The sequence below is a fragment of the Xiphophorus couchianus genome, chromosome 10 (assembly GCF_001444195.1).
Source record: "Xiphophorus couchianus chromosome 10, X_couchianus-1.0, whole genome shotgun sequence".
Classification (NCBI taxonomy): Eukaryota; Metazoa; Chordata; class Actinopteri; order Cyprinodontiformes; family Poeciliidae; genus Xiphophorus; species Xiphophorus couchianus.
In genome coordinates, this window is record NC_040237.1 from 4,688,625 (window position 1) to 4,707,869 (window position 19,245).

Here is a 19,245-nt window from a genome sequence, read left to right on the forward strand (position 1 = left end):
CACTTTGTCTGGAATCGCTTCAGTTTCACAGACTGCTGGAGTCACTGCTTTATTATCCAGCTGCATTGCAAAAACATGATGGCATCGCTGACTGATGACTCCTCCTGACTCCTGCAGACGTGTCAGAGTATTTGATATGTGATTCTAGAGCGCTGATCAGCAACTTCTCCCGGTCTGTTACTGTCCCTGCGCTGAAATGAAGGATGGGGCTGATAGATGTCACCCTTGTTTGATTCAGGGGTTTTCAGACAGAAATATGGAGAGGTCCTCAGACTTGTTTACTTACTTTTCAAGGGCTTTTTGAGGCAGATGCATACTCACCTTATTTAAAAGGCAAAACCAGCAAAGTTCTAATTTAATCTCAGCTCTTCAGAGAAGGAATTTATGATCATGAAATTTCCAGGACAGATTAATCAGGAAACCATCACACCATTAAATCTGAAATCTTTGCAATCCAAAGAGTAAATTTTACCCTCAGTGGATCTAAAAAAAAAAAAAAAAACTCAATGAGAGTCACAATTGTTGCCTGACCTTTTGAAACCAGACAATTTATCATTTTTGATAAATATCTGCAACAGGAAATCTGTCATTTTTAAACTGCCACTATATTTATATTTTTAGATTTCAAGATAAAACAAAACTTTTGTTAATTTTGTTTCATTGAATGTTGGCATTTTTGGAAATTTTGTAATGAGAGGAAAAATAGATCTAAAAAAACAACACCTTTACATTTAGTCTTATTCTGTTGTAGAAATCAATGCAACTATTAGAAAAAAACTGAAAACTGCTGAAATCTTCAGCAGCCATTATATAGCTACATTTAAAAGCATCAGTTATCTGTGGCTCCTGGGCTACAGGTTGTAAAGCCCTGCAAGTAGACAAACATGGAAAGGGCGAGGGCTTATAGGTACTTGTGCAACCAAAGTAAAATACTAGACTAGATCTCCTCCCTGATTTTACTGAGAGAAGTGGGCCAGACAGTTGAAGTATAAAATTTTAAAAAAGAACAAACAAATGAATCAATACCTCTGCCTCATCAAAAGTGAGGAGCAGGTCAGATGTGCCAGACAGAATGCCTCGAGATCCATCGATGAGGTAATCCCGAGCAGGAACAGAGTACGGGTCGGCTTTCAGCATGGAGGCAGCTTGAACCAGCTTTGTGCAGGCATTCTCCACTCTGGGAAGCAGAACGTAATTGATATAATCACCAGTTGAAGGAAAGAAAAATGTTTAGGAAGAGGTAGCGCTGATGGCAGCTCTGCAGAAACCTGATGAGTATCATCATCTGTCTGAGGAAACTTTGGTCCAAAATTGACAATTTTATTGTCTCTTCTTGCGTTGTTTTAATCTCATTCATGAAAATACAAAAATAAAAATGTAAAGCTCGGGAGTCGTCATCTAATCATCCACTCTAAAAGTGCTAAAAACACACAAAAGAATCTACATGAATCTCAACTTAAATAAAAGAAAATGCAAAGACCTCTTGTCTTTATATTGCAGGAATAAAAAGGCATTTTCTCTAGTTTTGTTTCCTCAGTTAACAATTGTGAATATGACTTTGGATGGATAAAAACAGTGTAATGGTTATTGAAGCCATCTTGATTGCATTCTTTCTATCTTACAAAGTTTTTAGAATACCAGGTACTCTTACAAGAAGGAAAGTTGTTTCAGACCATTCACATTTATTTCTCAAATTAGATAGAGATGGCAGGTGTCATCATTGAAATATGAATATTGCAAAGAAGCAACTGGAATCCAATATATTTTACACAACAGTGAGATGTTCCTAAAAATATTTCTGAAGCCATTTAAAAGTTCTGATGAAGTCTTTAAGAGACGTCTTGGTTTTAGATGATGGAAGGAGTTTTGTTTGACCTTCTATACTTTGGGACACACACTCACACACACTCCCAAAAGGGTAAACTAAAAATTCTATAATTTTACATAAAGTTTCCCAAAAAATAAAAACAGTGACACCAAAGACAAAGATGATTCTTGATTACAAGAAATTACAAAAATCTCTTCACTTTGATTTGAAGTATTTTAAGAGCAGGCTTATAAAAACAAAACAAAACAAAAAAAACTCAAGGTGGATATTCTGAATTGGTCTGTTCCAGTTTAACATCAGCCTGCAGTTATCATGAGCTGTTTACCAGTGTTCACGTATACATTGATTTTATCTAAAAAGTGCCGTTTTGAACTGTAGCAACACTATCCTTCTCTGGCTGTATGGAGAAGAGTAACAGTGTTGCCACTCCCCACTTGCTACAGTGCACTGCTGGTCAGCTGGCTGAAAGAAGGCTAATACACCCTTCCCTCACTTGCAAAGAAATTACAAACCCAGACATTTTTCAGGTCACAAAAAGCTACAGTTGGCAATAGATAATTATGTAACCAAGACTCTATAGAGAATTTTATTTCAGCAATATTAACAATATGTTTGATGTCTTCTATTTTAAATGAAAGCAAGTAAATCATGCATACAGTTTATGTTAGATACAGTACAGACCAAAAGTTTGGACACACCTTCTAATTCTAATTTTCTTTATTTTCATGACTATTCATAAGGCAAGAAATCCCACTTATTAACTTGACAGGGCACACCTATGAAGAGAAAACCATTTCAGGTGACTACCTCTTGAAGCTCATCAATAAAATGCAGAGTGTGTGCAAAGCAGTAATCACAGCAAAAGGTTGCTACTTTGAAGAAACTAGAATATAAGGGGTATTTTCAGTTGTTTTACACTTTTTTGTTTAGTGCATATTTCCACATGTGTTATTCAAAGTTTTGATGCCTTCAGTGTGAATCTACAATGTCAATAGTCATGAAAATAAAGGAAACTCATTGAATTAAAAGGTGTGTCCAAACTTTTGGTCTGTACTGTATTTGTATAAATACAGTGTAACCCTGCCACTTAGCTGAAGGTTATCATGCCATTAGAATCTCATAGCAGCCTATGCAGCTTGCAGAGGAATATAAATTATTCAAATAGTTCCCTCCTGGGTGCGATGTACCCAGTGATCCCCAGAGCAGGAAATTCTGCCAGCTCAGCTGAGTGATTCACTGTCATGCATGCCACCTGCATTGTACAAGCAGCATGTCTGTGCATGGAAACAGGCAACAAGCCAAGGACCTGCATGTGTTCCAGTTCCCACACTTCCTATTTCTGCCTAGAGCAAACCGTAGGAAAACGTAAACTTTATGAGCGTTTTCCACATTTCGAAGCCAAACAGAAAGGGCTTTGCTTGCTTTTGTCTCTTCTGGCTTTTATATACAGAGCAATGATGACTTTGAGACTGATGCGAGTCTCTGGAGTGTGAGCAAGAAGTCTTTCTGCGTGTACCACATTAAAAAAAAAAAGCCATGCAATCCAGGCTTCGTCTAGCACTATATTTAGTAGGGAGAAGGGTTTGCATTCCAGCACATGTGCTGATGGATGACGACAGGGTGATGAAGTGACTTTGAGGCGCCAAAAGTGTTAAACCTGACGACCTGTGCGTGCCGATGAGTCTCATCCCTGACCTTGGGCAGGAGGGCTCTCAGAAGCCCCCACTTTACAGCGTTTTCCTCATGTAAAACAAAGAAAGTGACTTTTATTTAAATGTACATAAAAATACAAAAGCAGCATCAGAAGCTAATGACCAATATGGCCTTCCTCCTGGAAGGTATAGCAACTCCTCGCTTATAAAAGTATTTCAGTAACACCAGAGCAAGACTCTGAGGCACTTAACATGCCACGTCTGACCCTTGTCTGGGCACAGCCAACCATTTCTGCAACAGATAAAGACAGAAAGGAAGCCAAAGAGAGGCTAGGATACCACACCAGAGAGAAGAGAATTACACATTATTTAATATTTCTGTGTCAATATGCTGCTTACTTGATAAAGGCTGGTGGCATATCCCTTTTCATGATCTGGTCCTCTGTTGTTTGCACGGTATCCTTTCCAACCTGTAGAACACAGATGCATTGTGAATTAACCTGCTGCAAATATTTTAAGTTAGATCAACAGCCCTTTAATCCTGCCACATTTTGGCAATCACAGTTTTTCCTAATCAAAGTAAGGTAAGAATAATTAAAAATCAAACTAAAAGCATCTGTCTCGTCATTCGTTGTTTATTTCTAGCATAAACTTTTATTCTGAAAATTGTGAGGCAAACGCAATCCAGTGAAGTTGTGTAAACACCCAGAACGAAAATTAAAAACGGAGCCAACTAAAAGCAGTTTTATATTCTGAGAGTTAGTCTAAAGAAGTTGTTTGAAGACATTTAGCAGTATGTAGATATTCCAGATAACAGATTCAACACTCTCCTGTAATATAGTCAACTGTCTGTTGTGTTTCCCTAACAAACATCTGAGACCTTCAAAGAACAGCTGGATTTGAAGCTGAACAGAAATGGTTTAGATAAAAAACTTACTTTTTTATCTAAACCATTTCAACAAGCCAAGGACCTGCATGTGTTCCAGTTCCCACACTTCCTATTTCTGCCTAGAGCAAACCGTAGGAAAACGTAAACTTTATGAGCGTTTTCCACATTTCGAAGCCAAACAGAAAGGGCTTTGCTTGCTTTTGTCTCTTCTGGCTTTTATATACAGAGCAATGATGACTTTGAGACTGATGCGAGTCTCTGGAGTGTGAGCAAGACGTCTTTCTTGCTCACTATGTGAACTACTACTTTCTAAATTGGTAACATCTGTAGACAAAAAGTTGCACTGGATTTTCTTTCCTTCCACTTCACAATTACGTTTTAATTTGTGCTGGTCTATCACATAAAAACCCAACAATATACACAAAAGCTAAATGTTAAATAGAATCCGAGAACAAACTGCTCTTCGACCAAGGAAAGATAAAGGGACAGAGTTATGATGTAAAGGGCAGCTGAGCACATATTCAGCATCTCAAGGCCAAACTGTTCCATGACCTCACATCTGTGGAGACAACTCAACCAAGTTAACGGTTTGTGGTAGAGCTAACATGAGTCATACTATAACAATGATTGTGTTGGTATTAACCAACACAATCATTAATGTAAATGAGCTCATTCTCACTAAAGATTAACTTGTTTCCATTTGCAATAATAAGACCAATATCTCTCATCATGTTTAACTTTAAAATTTTGGCGACCTGCTTGTACATTAGTGTCACATGTGTGTTTTAAGACACCAGTTTTGAAGCAATAAGTAGTTTGTATCAAAGTTGACCAAATCGTCCGTCTACAGCAGGAAATAGACCATTTCCTGCTGATCATTCAGGATGTCGTCTCTCTACTAATCTGAGAGTTGCCTGTTAATAAACAAGCCTCCAGCAGTAGCAGAGTCATTCCAGTTGGTTAACATGGAGGCAATGTTGAAGCAGAGCAAGCACGCATTTCTCACCCTGTTTTCGCCGCGCTTCAGGGACCCTGAGGAACCAGTGGGTCATAAATTAGGGCTAAAGCTTGTGCCAAACTAGAGCTCAACAGAAGAAGCTATCCCACTGACCCACCGTGATATTCCACTAATGAGTACTTCTAACCTAAAGTCAGAAACCACGACAACAACCTAAGTTGTTTTGGCAGATTTAACTGTTTAACTCCCAGTATGGGTGAGTATTTGAATATTTTAGTAATGTTTTCCATCATTAAGAAACCATTTCTACGTTGAATTAATGAGTAGATTTGCTGCAGAACATCTGATATTAGTTATCAAGAGTTCCTAAAATTAAAAACAACATACTCAAATGACAGAGGGCTGTTACTAAGAATGTATGCAAAACAAATCAAAGGGTAAAACTTAAATGCAACAAAAATAGAGCTTGAACTTTTGTTTATTTTGTCACGACTACCTCGAGCTTCAATGGATCTTATTAGGATTTTAAGACAGACCAACACAAATTAGTAGTTAAATGTGAAGGTAAAGAAAATGGATCTTCCCACATTTACTATGACCAACTTCACTGTCCCCACTGAAGAAGCGCATTCCCAAAGCATGATGCAGCCACTACCATCTTTCACCCTGTTTTCTGGCTTATTTGTAATAAAAGTTTCATCTTAATCATATCTGATCAAAGCACCTTCTTCCACATGTGCTGTGGCTCCTACTCAGCTTGTGACAGCCTAGAAAGACCGATGGCTTTTTGCTTCTCCCTCCACCATAAAGGCCAGTTTTGTGGTGTGCCTCACCAATAGTTTCCCTGTTGACAGGGTCTTCCACCTAATAAGGTCTACATGTTAGCGTTTTTTCACTACGGTTTTCTCTAACAAACCTCTGAAGCCTTACTGACCACTGGCCAAGATTGACTTTACAAATTAGATATTTTTTAAAGGCTATCAGTTCCCTGTGGTTTTATTTAGGGGTATTAGAATGCCCACCAGAATTAAGACAATTTTAAAATGCTATGAATCATGCATCTTTTTCTTTTCACTACCCCCATTTTTGCACCATTTAAGTTGCTGTTTTACAAAAGTCGCAAATACATTGAAGTGTACGATTGTTGCATTACAAAATGTAGAAGGTCAAGATGACTGAAAAGCTTTGCAAAGCACTTTAGAAATAATGACAAAATAAAGCAACACCTTGAGACAAACTGGCAATGCAAGAGTCAAACCACACTAACTAGCTTTTTGACCTCAAAGCAGTGGTGACAAACTCAACTAAGATGCTTGCATTTCTTATTTTCGGAACTGAGCTAAGATAGCACTATTTCCAGTCAAGCTCAGACATGATCTAAACTGCACACTGGAAAAAAAAAAAAGATTAATAGAGAACAAAACAGAAGGCTGAATGCAAGCTACGTTAATGAGTCATGTTTTCCCAATAGTATCATACAAGAACCTTTGAAACTGAGCAAATCTGAGGCTCAGTGTGTTTTCAACAGGTCATCATCGTCTTCCTTTTCCTCTTTCCTTCACAGCCGCTTCCTGTTGTCTGCAGAGCTATAACAGTCAGCAGCTGCGGCCCATTAGGATTTGAATTTTTAGCCGTTGTTGTCAAGCAGCATCTGAAGCTTTTTACTATTCTGAGCCTCTATCATGATTCCGGACCATGTACTCTAAATACCAAAAGCGGGTGACTTTGTCTTTATTAATAGTTTCACACATCCAAGAGGGATATTTTTAAACTACAAGAGATATAACTAGTGAAGATGGGAAACTTTAAAGGGAGAGAAAGACCTGATGTAAGACACCACCCCAACCACACCAAAATACCATCTTCCCTGAATAGCATCAAGAAAAGGCAGCTGTTCACTTCCACCTTCTTAAAACCTTTCACAGACTCATCCTCTTGTTCAAAGCTGCCACAGTATCAATGGCTGTCAGTGTCATTTAGCATTTGTGCCTGGATTGGAAACACTGGCAGTCCTTTTACCACCCAAGTGTGCGAATGCAGAAACCCTGTGTTGTTGTGAAGTAGCTTGATAGAGTGGCTGCTCTTCTGGAACAGACTTGGCTTTGTTAACAGTGACCCATCCTTCTAAATAGAGAATAAAGGCCACAGTGACAACCTCAAGGCTGCCAGGAGGACACAGACTGCCTTTTTACATGTTGGGAAGCTTTGACACAATACTCTAATAGTCATGGTGACCACAACGATATATGATGGCAAGCATTGTTGCTAACAGTGAAAAGGATTGATTTTGTGTTTCTGGCTGCTGGTAAGATTTATGTCTTCAAAACTGAGGCAGTGATTTAAGGCTAAAGCAATTTTTCGGCTTAATCGTGATTAATCAATTATAAATTGTCAACAAATTTAATAACTGATTAACTGATAACTGGTACATGCATATTAAAAAAAGAATCTGAATAAGTTTGCTGAAAAAATCTAGTCAGAGCAATAATTAAGCCAAAACAGTACAGATTATATATACATTTTGGATTTCAGATAACATTTTTGTAAATATGTTTTACCCAAAACTCCTCAAGTGGCATAGTTTTAACTTCAAATTCACTAAAGGAATGTTACTACATTTTGGCAACAAGAATTTATTTTTATTATTATTTATTAATTTGAATCTTAAATGTATTTCTAATATTTTTTTTTTTTTTTTTTTAAAAAGACTTAAGTGGTTAAATGAAAAATCTGTAAAATGTACCAAATTTTTTTTATCCGATTAATCGCCAGAATAATTGATTCCTAAAATAATCATTAGTTGCAACCCTACACTGATTATTACACTGCATCTTTTCATGTACCTTTAATCAACTTAGAGCCACTCGGTTTTTCATTTATTAAAATATCAATTGAAAATAAGGAGTAAGCTGACTGAGAGGCTGAACTGAAGGTGGACGAGTCTGTCAAACCCTGTCAGACGTTATTTATTAATTTGGTTCTGGAAGCAGCAGCTCCACGCGGTGTGTCCGAGGTGATGAAAGGCACAAATCAAGCGGCCTCCTTAGCCACAGCAAAAACAGCTCCTGCAGCCAGGGAGAGTATGTCACGAGTGTCTCATGTTGCAGGAGCTTAACAGCTCATCAAGGGTTGGGGAATCCTGATATCAGAAAGTACAGTCAGAGAAAATGTATCCAAGCTGTGGATTTTCCCCAAAACAAACACGGCTGACAGGCAAGGACAGCTGACGATTTTTGTTTTACATTTACTTATTGAGATACGGCTGTATAATGTAGGATATATTAAAAGTATATTTAGATGATTGTGTATTATTTATTTGATCAAAGTTGATAAGGAAGGGAAGGAGCTGGTAACGTATATTGTTTCCATCCCAAGACAACTACGTCAATAATTTTGCATTATTCTGCCATAAAAAAAAACCTGATATATTCCGGTAGTTCCCAAAGTTGGATTTTTGAGGAATTAAGTCTGGAGTCATGAGATTTAGTTAATATAATTTCACTAGAGGTAAATGCGCAGAACGATGTTTGTCAAAGATTTATTGAGATAAAAACATTAGACTATTTTACTGTGGCTTTAATCATTAAAGATAGTCATGTTGGATTTTGAGGTCAGGCCATAACAACCTTCCAAACCCCAAACTATGCCGTATTGTTGTTTTATGTGATCTGTTAGTATGCTACTTAAAGGTATGATACTTTGCTGTAAACGTTTATGGTATTATAAAGTACATCAACAGTACCATTAGAAAGGTGGAGAACTACTGGTCTATTTAATTTAGGCTCATCAACTATGGATGCAGATAGACCAAATTTGATATTACAGCGATAACTCAGACTTTTAGTCTCACTGAATAACCTGAACGTGAATAGTTAAAAAGGATGAAGTCAGATGACGTTAAAAAGTAATTAGTCGAGCCCTTTGCAGAAAGTGCAGATAAGGACGATGCTTTGAACATGTTCATCACTCACCAATACACAATGACAGAAAATATTTCTGTCAAACGTCTGTTGGTTTGTTTTTCATAAGGCATTGAGCCGAAATGTACATTAGAAGTAAAAGTATCCTGTTTCAGATTCTAAACTAAAAATGTCATGTTGCAGACAGAAAAGAATAGAGAAAATATCTGAAAAAGGAAGCAGGTTGCTGAATAGATTCAGCTGGCTGCTGAATCTACTATAATGATAACAGCATACTTATTTTTATGACATGTTGGAGTCCCTCAGGTCCAAAAGTAAGAACTAGTTTTCTGCAATGACAGATTTCATTCCAATATTTCACATTAACTTTGGAAATTGATGTCTTCCAATCAATAAATGGAGTTCAACCCAGGTGCATTTTACTCTGTGTCAAGATTAGTCGCCACAGAGGCTATACATAATCAAGGAAATAGTTTTTTTCTAGAGCTGGCTCACTATCAAGTCCCGAGTGGAGGAGACAGCTGACTGGCCTTCCTGACTTGGCTTCCTGAGTTTCCTTTTCAACACACTCCTCCAAGTCACTGTATCCTCACAAATCATCTTCCTGAAGAGAAACAAAATGACCACAGGTGCAGTATGAACCCTTAAGGGATTTATGCCTTCAGTCAGAAAATATGATCTCATTTCAATGGAATCACCCAACTTGCACTGGACTGTTTCCAAGATGACATAATCAAGTGGCAAGCAGGAAAAATTGTGAAATAGCATGGTGTGTGTTTGTATGCTTTTATAGCACAAGTCACTGAATGAATTTGCTTACTACGCTGAAAAGGTCTCCGGAAAAAATTCATTTAAATTACTACAACCATTATTATTTGGATATTTAATCAGAAACCACAAAATCTTACAAAATACTTCCTTATTTTGAATCATTTCAATTTCCTTTAATGTTCCCGACTTTCAAGAAGTTGTGACGTGCTGCCTGTGTTGCAACAACATTGCATTGTGCCGACTGAATTCTCTATCAACGCCTCCGTTCGTCTAGTTACTGCATATTTTTGGTCTTACATAAAACACCGCAATATTTTGTAATCTCAGAGACGTTGCCGCAGAGCCAGTAAATATACTACAAATAGAAGAATCCAAAAGTCATGTCATAACAAAACTTTGCCTCAAACATCCCCTGCATTCTTTTATACTACCGTTTAAAACAAAAATCAGCCCGCAAAGGTAATGAAGTAAAACGGGCCTCTGAAGTCAAGTAGAAGATTGTTGAACAAGACAAAACTGTGCTTCCATCCACTCAACCAGGAAACTATTTAAAAGAGCTGTTTAATTCATTTTATCTATCTATATATATAGATATATATATAAAAACAATCTGCCTAGCAACTGGGTTCTTGTTATTTCACTACCTTGCAAAAGGTATTCATTAACCTTCAACAGTTTTTCATTTCAACACCTGTTAGCATGCTTTGACTGCCATACAGTAACAGTCTTCATATTTGTTGCAAGGCTGACCACTACCAGAGAGCCTTCCTGTCCAAAGTGGCTCTTTGGAGATGCTTGAATGACATAATCAATGACAACATTTATTTTCCCTTTGGGATAAAGGAAGCATTTTTGAATAGCTCCATCTTTCCATAAGCAGCTTTCCAGTCCCTGCTGAAGAACAGCATTTCCAAAGCACCACAAACATATTTCACCAAGTAAGGTTGCAAAGATTCAATATTTTTCTCTAGAAGTATTGCTTAAGGTCACACAATTCTATTAGAATATTTCTTATATTAGGTTGATGCCGCAAAAACTATTTCTGTCATAAACACAAGGTCATTGCACAAGTGCTGGTCACACTGTACACCAATCAGGGAATTTTCCCACAGCAAGCAGTCAAAGAAACGTGGGTGACCTGCTTCCTTTAACCCAAACAAAGTTTTTCCAGCGTAGGCTTCTTGTTCTTCAAATCCACTTGTTAAAAAAAGTGATTCAAAGAATCCACTATACCCCCCGCCTCTGAGTGGGGGAGCTACGTCCTGGCTTGTTGGAATTTCTTCACATTCCTTACATTCATTTCTAATTGAGGTCTCTCTCAATGCCCCCGACGATAACAAATCATGCCGAGCACAACTGGTCGGTCACTGGTTAAACAGACAACCAGTTTGTGGCCATGTCAAACTTTCAGTTCCTGGTTCATTGCTGACGTTTCACATTTGTACATCCAAGCTCTAAAAAGAGTGTACCTTATCATTTTAGACAGGTTTAAGTCCTTCAGTACCGCACCATGAAACTTCATTTTTTAAAACTATACATCTATAATCTTTAGTAATGTTGAATATGGTTTTTGACAAGAATTACAGTCTATTTAACTTTGTGTAGACTTTAACTTAACTAAAATATTCCACAAATGTAATTAAGCGGCTGGATCTCCTCTTCCAAAGGCAATGCCTGTCAGAACAACCAGTATAAAGTCAAGCAAATAAAATCATGGAAGAAGTCACAGATAAAAGCCACACTGTATGTTTTTCCTCTTAAGCTTAGTCATTTATGTGTCAGGAGACTGAGACCAAAAGCAATTACATCTCCAAACCAACTTCAATGATTTCATAACACTATCCATGTTGTAATGTTGCTACAGCAACTGGAAATAATTACAGACTCGTGCACTGATTCAGGCCACTGTTAGAAACATCTGACTATAATTGAAGAACATCCAGAGAGTCTGGTGTGTTTCATCCTCGCAGGGGGATGTTTTCATGTGTCAGGATACGATGGCCAGAGCTCAGTACAGTTTCTATATTTAAAGCTGCAGTGACTGTCTCGCTTAATCAGCTATTGCAGAACCGCATAACATTATCAATTCAAGTAAAGTCCCACAAAAGCATGTCTTTATTTTGAGTCGTATTTTCTCTCATTTAGATCTGGTCCAAACATAACTAAATTACATAATTTCTATACGATCTGAGGTCTTGCAACCAAAACAGAATAACTTAACAAGCTAATGGACATTTAAATATTTCCTATTAGTGACAATTAGTTAAATAAATGCTAAAAGCAAAAAAGTACCATATTCTTTGAGGAACTCAGTCTATGTAAGCATACTGTAAGCAGCACTTTGTAAACAGTAAAACTGCAGTTTTTCCCTGCAAGTTTCCAAAACCCAAAGGGTGTAATTACCACATAACTACATGATTAAATGATTAAGACATGGTCCTAGCAGCAAAAATAAATTTTTACGGAGTCCTAGTAGTAGTTGCTATACCTTTTAACCAACCTGACTTTCCTCCCTCAAAGAGAAAGGAAGTCAGGTTGGGTGTAGACATAAATAATGGACAATGACGGGTCAAGACCAAAGGTTTTGGAGATTTGAGAGAAACAAAGAAATGAAGCAAAACAGTTTGAAACATGCGAGGCTTATACAATCATTTATTATATAATTAAAGTACATTTATTTAAGCAGTCACATTCAAAAATTGCAACTCAGAATTATTTCAGATTAAGGAATATATTTTGAGTTTTTACTTTGCTTTTTTTAAAATTGTGTGGCCGTAGGAAGCTACATGAATTAGCAATTTAAAGTAAGAACAGTAGAGAGAAAAAAAAAAGACATGCATTAAATGGGCCAGGTCAAGAATCGAACCATGGATAGCTGCATCGAGGACTAGAACCTTCATTGGTCTACCTGCTCTACCACTAAGTTGCAATGCAATCCTACTTCTGTTAGTTTGAATGATTACAGGATACAGTTAATGAATGCCGAAAATGTTTCTCAAAAAGCTATAAAATTACATAAAATCAAAGAAAATTGATTTTTATCTATAAATGTTATGGCTTATACAATCATGGGAAAACTGCTGACTTGACAATTGGTCAGCAGACAGTCATTAACATTCTCCACAATGACAGTAAGTCATAAAATATCACTGCCAAAGAAACCGTTGCTCATAGAGTACTGTATTCAGGCATGCTGATTGGAAGTTCAGTGGAAGGAAAAAGTGTCTTAGAAAAAAAAAAACACGAGCACTTAAGGACTGGATTGTTGCTGACTGGATCAAAGTCTTCAGATGTTCAGATAAAAATACATTTTGTAAGAGTGGAGAGGCACACAATTAAAGCTGCTTAAGGTCCACTGGCATGTTTCCACAGTTGGTTGTGATTTGTTTGGATCAGTTGGGATCCATGTCATATGCTGATGTTGGTTCATTTGGTTTATAAATGGCTTTTGCTAAAGTGATCTTTAAAATGTGTCACCCTCTGACAGTGCCAGTCTGCCTTAACAAGACTGACAGGGAGATAGCAACACACTTAGTTTGTCTCTCATGATAGACAAATAAACAGGAAATAGCATTATTTCCTTACATGGTTTCAGTGATTGCATACCAGTGTCACTGTAAAACCACTGTGGGCACAACTAATTCTAAAGATACCCAAAACTATAGCTGTTCTGCAGAAAAGGGGTGTGTTTCATGTCATGTTTAAAAAAATGTGACTGTCTGAAAATGCATAATTACTAAGAAATTAGATATTATAATTCCACTGAGGGCAGAAATGCAATATTTCGGTATGTCTAAAAGAGCTTAAAATTTTACATCTTTACCTCAATTAGGAAACACTTCAATAGCAAAGGGAAAGTAAGTTAAAAACTAAGTTATTACACAATAAAAAAAGATTTATAAGAACAATTCAGAGTTCATTCAATATTTTTGTGAAAACTGGAAATTTTCAATGCCTTGTAGGCAATAGGACCATGTTAGATTGAGAAAACCCCAGATTAGGGGTGCACCGTTTGCAGTTTTAAGGCCGATCACCAATCTTTAAACAGCCTGATCTGCCAATTCCTATACCGATTTTTTGACTGAAAAGTTGTTAAGTTGGTAACAGTGGAGTGAGTATTGTTAGCCGCACATGTGAACATCATGACCTGGTGGGCGGGTCTGTCAGTCAGCCCTCTCTCATGGCAGAGCAAAACGAGACAGTTGTTGATTTTCAGACCTCTTATTAGGTATATAAAACTGATGGATAAGATCGGTTTCTTATGCAAGTATCGGCAGATCACTGATCTCCCAAAATCAAGGGCCGATTTAAATTCAATTCAAAAATACTTTATTGTTCCTATATAGAAATTAAATGTTATAACTCATATTAATTAAAAACTCTTCAAAGAGTTATTGTAGTTTGTAATGGTGGTCAAGAAGGATAATGTGTTGCCGTCGGTATTACAGCATTTACAGATTAATATTATTGAAATATTTGTCTGAAGCATTCGAGTTCCATTCTGCAGTGTTGGAGATCAGCTTCTGATTGAAGAACAATTACAAGTCGATTAACGTTTTGATCTATAAAAGATTGTTTGATGTTAAAAAGGTAGTTACCTAGTATTTACAGGTTTCAAAGTACATATTAAAACATTTTAAATCTAGACACCTGTTATTGATATACTCTTGCATTTCTATATGAATAGTTACATTAAATAACCTTGCCTCGCTATCAATTAAGTTATTTTATTCCACCACTTTATTAAAGTCTTTCTTTCATACAACTTTCTTTTATTGTTGTTGTTTTTAGCAAACTCGTTAAAATCAGATCAATGTCATTTAGTTCTGTTTCTGATTAAGTTTAGTTCTTTTTATTGGCAGGTGTGTGTTTGGTTGTTTATGTGGTGGCTTTCGGACGGGTTCGTCCAAGGTGGCAGTGATGCCAGAACCGCCACTGTCTGTAGTTTGCCCATACCACTCAGGCACTGAACTAGTGCCTACGTAGAACTATGGCAGTCTGCTCCTCAGGAGGGCAGGGCACGCTTTGAAGGGGAAAAAGGGCGTCACTGCCCTTTGCCCCGACTCTATTCACTTCAGGAAAAGTTTAATACCCCCCCCCCCCCCCCCCCACACACACACACACACACACACACACACACACATCTCCTCAAGGAAATTGAGGATTTTCATTCGTATTCTGGTTGATGAAGGCGTCGTGTTTTAACGCTTAATTCAATTCGAGAGTGAAAAACGTGGGACAAAGCGACAGGTAGGCAGGGCTACGACAACCCCAGCCGAGCCTGGTCGGACTTGGCTGGAGAGTTTCATAGACAGGAGGAGAGGAGGAGAAAAGTTACTCACCCGAACCAGGTTGCTAACGGCCGCCTGCACGGCGGCCACCGGCGCGGACAGATCTGGGATAGCCTTCCCGTCAACTTCACCTTCCTCGTGCATTATCACCAGATGGGATATCTGCTGAGCCACCGGCTCCAGGATACTTTCTATCGTCTTCGTGTGGAAAACCGGCATTTTGACAGTTTTCGATCTCTATCCGATAAGAACGTCCAACAACTTAGGGCAGTTTTCCCCCCCACAACAAAAAGTCCTGCGAGAAAAAGCAGCTAAATCCGCAGCCAACCGCCTTTCTTTCAGCCAGAGCACAGCGTGAAGACTTCAACTACTCCTGTAAACCCATCAACGCAAAGAAAAAAAAACTCCCGAATTTAGCGTCATTCTACCATCCGACCAATCAGAGAGCGAGTAGAAAGGGAATTTCGTGTCCGATTGGTCAACTGTAGTGTCGCTTAATGTTACGACCTCCCACTCCCACACCGTCGAGTTTGCTAGCTTCAGTTCCAAGTGCTCCCTAAATTACGTAATAGATCCGTATGTCCTAAAAGGGAAATATGTGTCTCCTGAAGCATTCCTCCCCCTGTACACTGAATAATCAGTAAAGTTTAAGTTTGGTACTGCAACCGCAGAAGTACAAGCTATGACTCACAGGAAATTACATCTCAATAAGAGAGGTGAGATCACATTAATCATAAATTTATGATCACGATCACCTAATAATGACACGCATTATGACTTCTCATATGCCTTTACATGATAAAGGAGGATGATTTAGTCATTGTTGCTACTCTTGTTGGTATTTGCACTACATTGCAGAATTATTCAAACTCTTGAACTTTTTCACATTTCATCACGTTACAACTGCAAACTTTACTTAAATTTACTTGGATTTTATATGCCACACCATCAGATAGTATTGATATGTTAGAGAGGAAACCCTTTACAAATAAAAATCTGAAAGTTGTGGCGTGCTTAATTCATCCATCCATCCATGAGAAAGTGCAAATTCCATGCAGAAAGAGCTCAGGTTGGGATTCGAACCCATGACCTTCTTATCTCAAGGCAGCAGTGTTGTGCATAATTCAATTCAGCACAGTGCAGTTCAGTTCAAAATTACTTCTATCATCCCAAAGGCAAATTAAACGCTATATCTTGAAATCCAGTGCAATCCACAAATTTCACTACTCACCCTATTAATAAAAAATAGTCAACCTGTATGTAATTTAATCTCAGTAGTTGTGCAGAAATTTAAAGCAGTAATAAAGGGAACATAAGAGTACTAATCAGAAAGCCAGCCATGGGGTCTAATGGACTAATCAGGTCTGTATACAAACAAAGTGAAATATGGTGCAGGGTTTCCCCCAGAAAACCTGCTAAGCCTGGTGCTCGGGGCACTAGGGCAGTAATCCAGCCAGCCGCCATGTTTTTGAGTTAAAAAATGTTTAAAGTTGACAGCAAATTTGAAAATATCACCTGATAGTTATGCATTATTGGAAGACTGGGAGATTAATACCTAAATGCCAACTATAAAGCCTTAAAAAAATGCAATAAATAAGTAAACAAAAATTAAATAAACAATGCCTAGCCTGGTGGGGACACAAGTAAAGCCTGGTGGCCCGCCAAGCTTATAATACAGTATGGGGAAACCCTGTGGTGATGGTAGCATTATGACGAGGCCAGAGCTGATGGCAAGATAGAGGAAATTTCATACAGAGCAATCCTGGAAGAAATCCTGTGAAAGACTCAGACTTCTGTTTTCAGTCAAATAACAACCTTAAATGTGCAGCCAGACCTACAACAGTTTGAATAAAAAATAAAACACATTCATGTGTGAGAATGACCCAGTAAAAACACAAACCTAAATCTAATTTTGAATCCATGGCAAAACTTGACAGTTGATGTTCACAAATGCTCTATATCAAACGCAAATGAGCCTTAGCTGTTCTACAAAGAAGAATTTACAAAACTTTAACCCTCTATATTTATATTTCTAAAGAAACATATGTTTTTTAAATGTTGCATTTAGGAGTCAGATTGCATTGGACTGTCACATACAATTAAAAGCAACATCTACAAGTCTGAAGTTGTAACATTACAAAATTTGGGGAAAATAGGGGGAAAAAAACTATGTGTGTCTCAGATGTCTATACAACAAAGACAGTAGCACTCAAAATTTCTTAAAACCATCTCTGCCAGTGGCCCAACATGCTATATTATCTTCTCAATTCCTTTTCTGTCCCAACCTCCTGAAGCAAAACACATTTCAAGATTGAAAACCAGCTGCCAAGCAAACCAGCTAAGGAATTCCCACAGAATCCCAGGAGGGCCTGCAAGGCAGCAGCCCATTGCCTAAAAAGGAAGAGTCCAAAAAGAAAGAATCAAGGAAGTTACTCTGCTTGAACCCTGTGTAAACACAAAGGGAGCTGATATGAGTTGCTTTTACACAGGAGGTTATTCAAAATATCAAAGAAGAGCTCCAAAATTCTCCCACACTTTGAAAAAAAAAAACTTTTTCTATCTTTATTATACCCTGACATTTAACACACACACAAAAAAATACACAAGCCTCTTCAGTGAAATGGTCTGTCTGGCAGAGTTCGTCCTGAATATAGACATCAAAGGTGTCCTGCTGTTTCCTCGGTTCTCCAGTTGCTGACCAGGCCACTTCTTGAGTCCATATTGGAATGTGCAGGGCTGGTCAAGATGGGTGGTCTGCAACCTACCATACTGTCCCTTAATGTCCTGCTGAGAAGACAATGTGACCGGCTTCAGCCAGAACTGTGCCTGTGTAAGGTGGGGGGTTTTTTGTTGTTGTTTTTTTTATCAGAAGAGGTGAAACTGTTTTGAAGGGTTTTTGAAAACTTTAAAGCATAATTTTAAAAACATATAACCCATATGATGGCTATTACATGTAATAATGAAAATAAAAGAGCAAAGTTAATTTCCAAGTACTGTGAAATGCTGCTTCTTACCATTGCAGTCATAATGTGGTGTTGAATGCGGTTCTGGTGGGTTGTTTGTTTGTTCACCTCTACGAGCCGTTTGCGCCATCTTGTGGTTTAAAAATGTATATGCAGGCCGTCAAAAAAAGTGTGTTCAATCTTAAAATCTGGACAGGCTATTCCTTTTTACAGTGTTCTATAAAAAGAAGCAAGCAGAAGACAAATATGTGCAATAAACGTCAATGGAGATAACGCAGGTTTTAAACACACCATAAAATACCGTACAGTGTCACTATATTATATTTTCTTTACCAGTAGCGCCCTCTACATTTGCTGGTACTATTTTACTCATGTTTTGGTCTGAAAGACCCAGTGATGAGATATGTTCATTTTCTGGCAAAAGCAAACATATTTGTTCATTGAAATTGTCCTGCTAGTTTAAAATGTCAATAATGTCGTGCAGTCTGACAAGAAGCAGGGGATCTTTTGAAGGAAAACTGGCCCACAGCATGACAAATCCTCCACCATACTTCACAATGAGCATGAGGAGCTCTTCCACTCATTCATCTGTTGTTTCATGCTTGAAGTATTTTTTTTTCTGACAAGTTCAAGCTAAGTCATTTCTGATCAAATCAAATTGTTCCAGTTAATATTCCAGTAGAGTGTAACTAACTCTATATGTGTACTTTATATCAGTAGAATATAAAGGTACTCCTAAATAAACATAGGTTAATTAATTTTCCATTTTATCTGGGTTTACATATGTTTAAATATATATATCCAAAAATCCATACCCACAGACACTCATATGCGTTAGTCTCAATTTACATATACACATTAGTGCTATCTCTCACCCATATTTCTATATCTTGTGAAAATGACCTCCTTATATTTCCTTTAAATTGTATTAAATTGTGACTTTGTTTTAACTCCTCATTTAATTTGTTCCATA

The 19,245-nt window shown here is 37.7% G+C and overlaps 1 protein-coding gene across 1 annotated transcript in view; it reads right to left on the reverse strand.

Annotated features, from left to right (window-relative positions):
* The window catches only part of LOC114152034 (vinculin), a 30,421-nt gene extending 14,893 nt beyond the window's left edge, over positions 1-15,528 (reverse strand). The window contains exons 1-3 of the mRNA XM_028029682.1: positions 15,361-15,528; positions 3,880-3,950; positions 1,027-1,177 (exon numbers count right to left, since the gene is read on the reverse strand). Coding sequence (XP_027885483.1) covers positions 1,027-1,177; positions 3,880-3,950; positions 15,361-15,528 — 390 coding nt within the window. The remainder of the gene's footprint in view (positions 1-1,026; positions 1,178-3,879; positions 3,951-15,360) is intronic.
* Between the last annotated feature and the right edge of the window lie 3,717 nt (positions 15,529-19,245).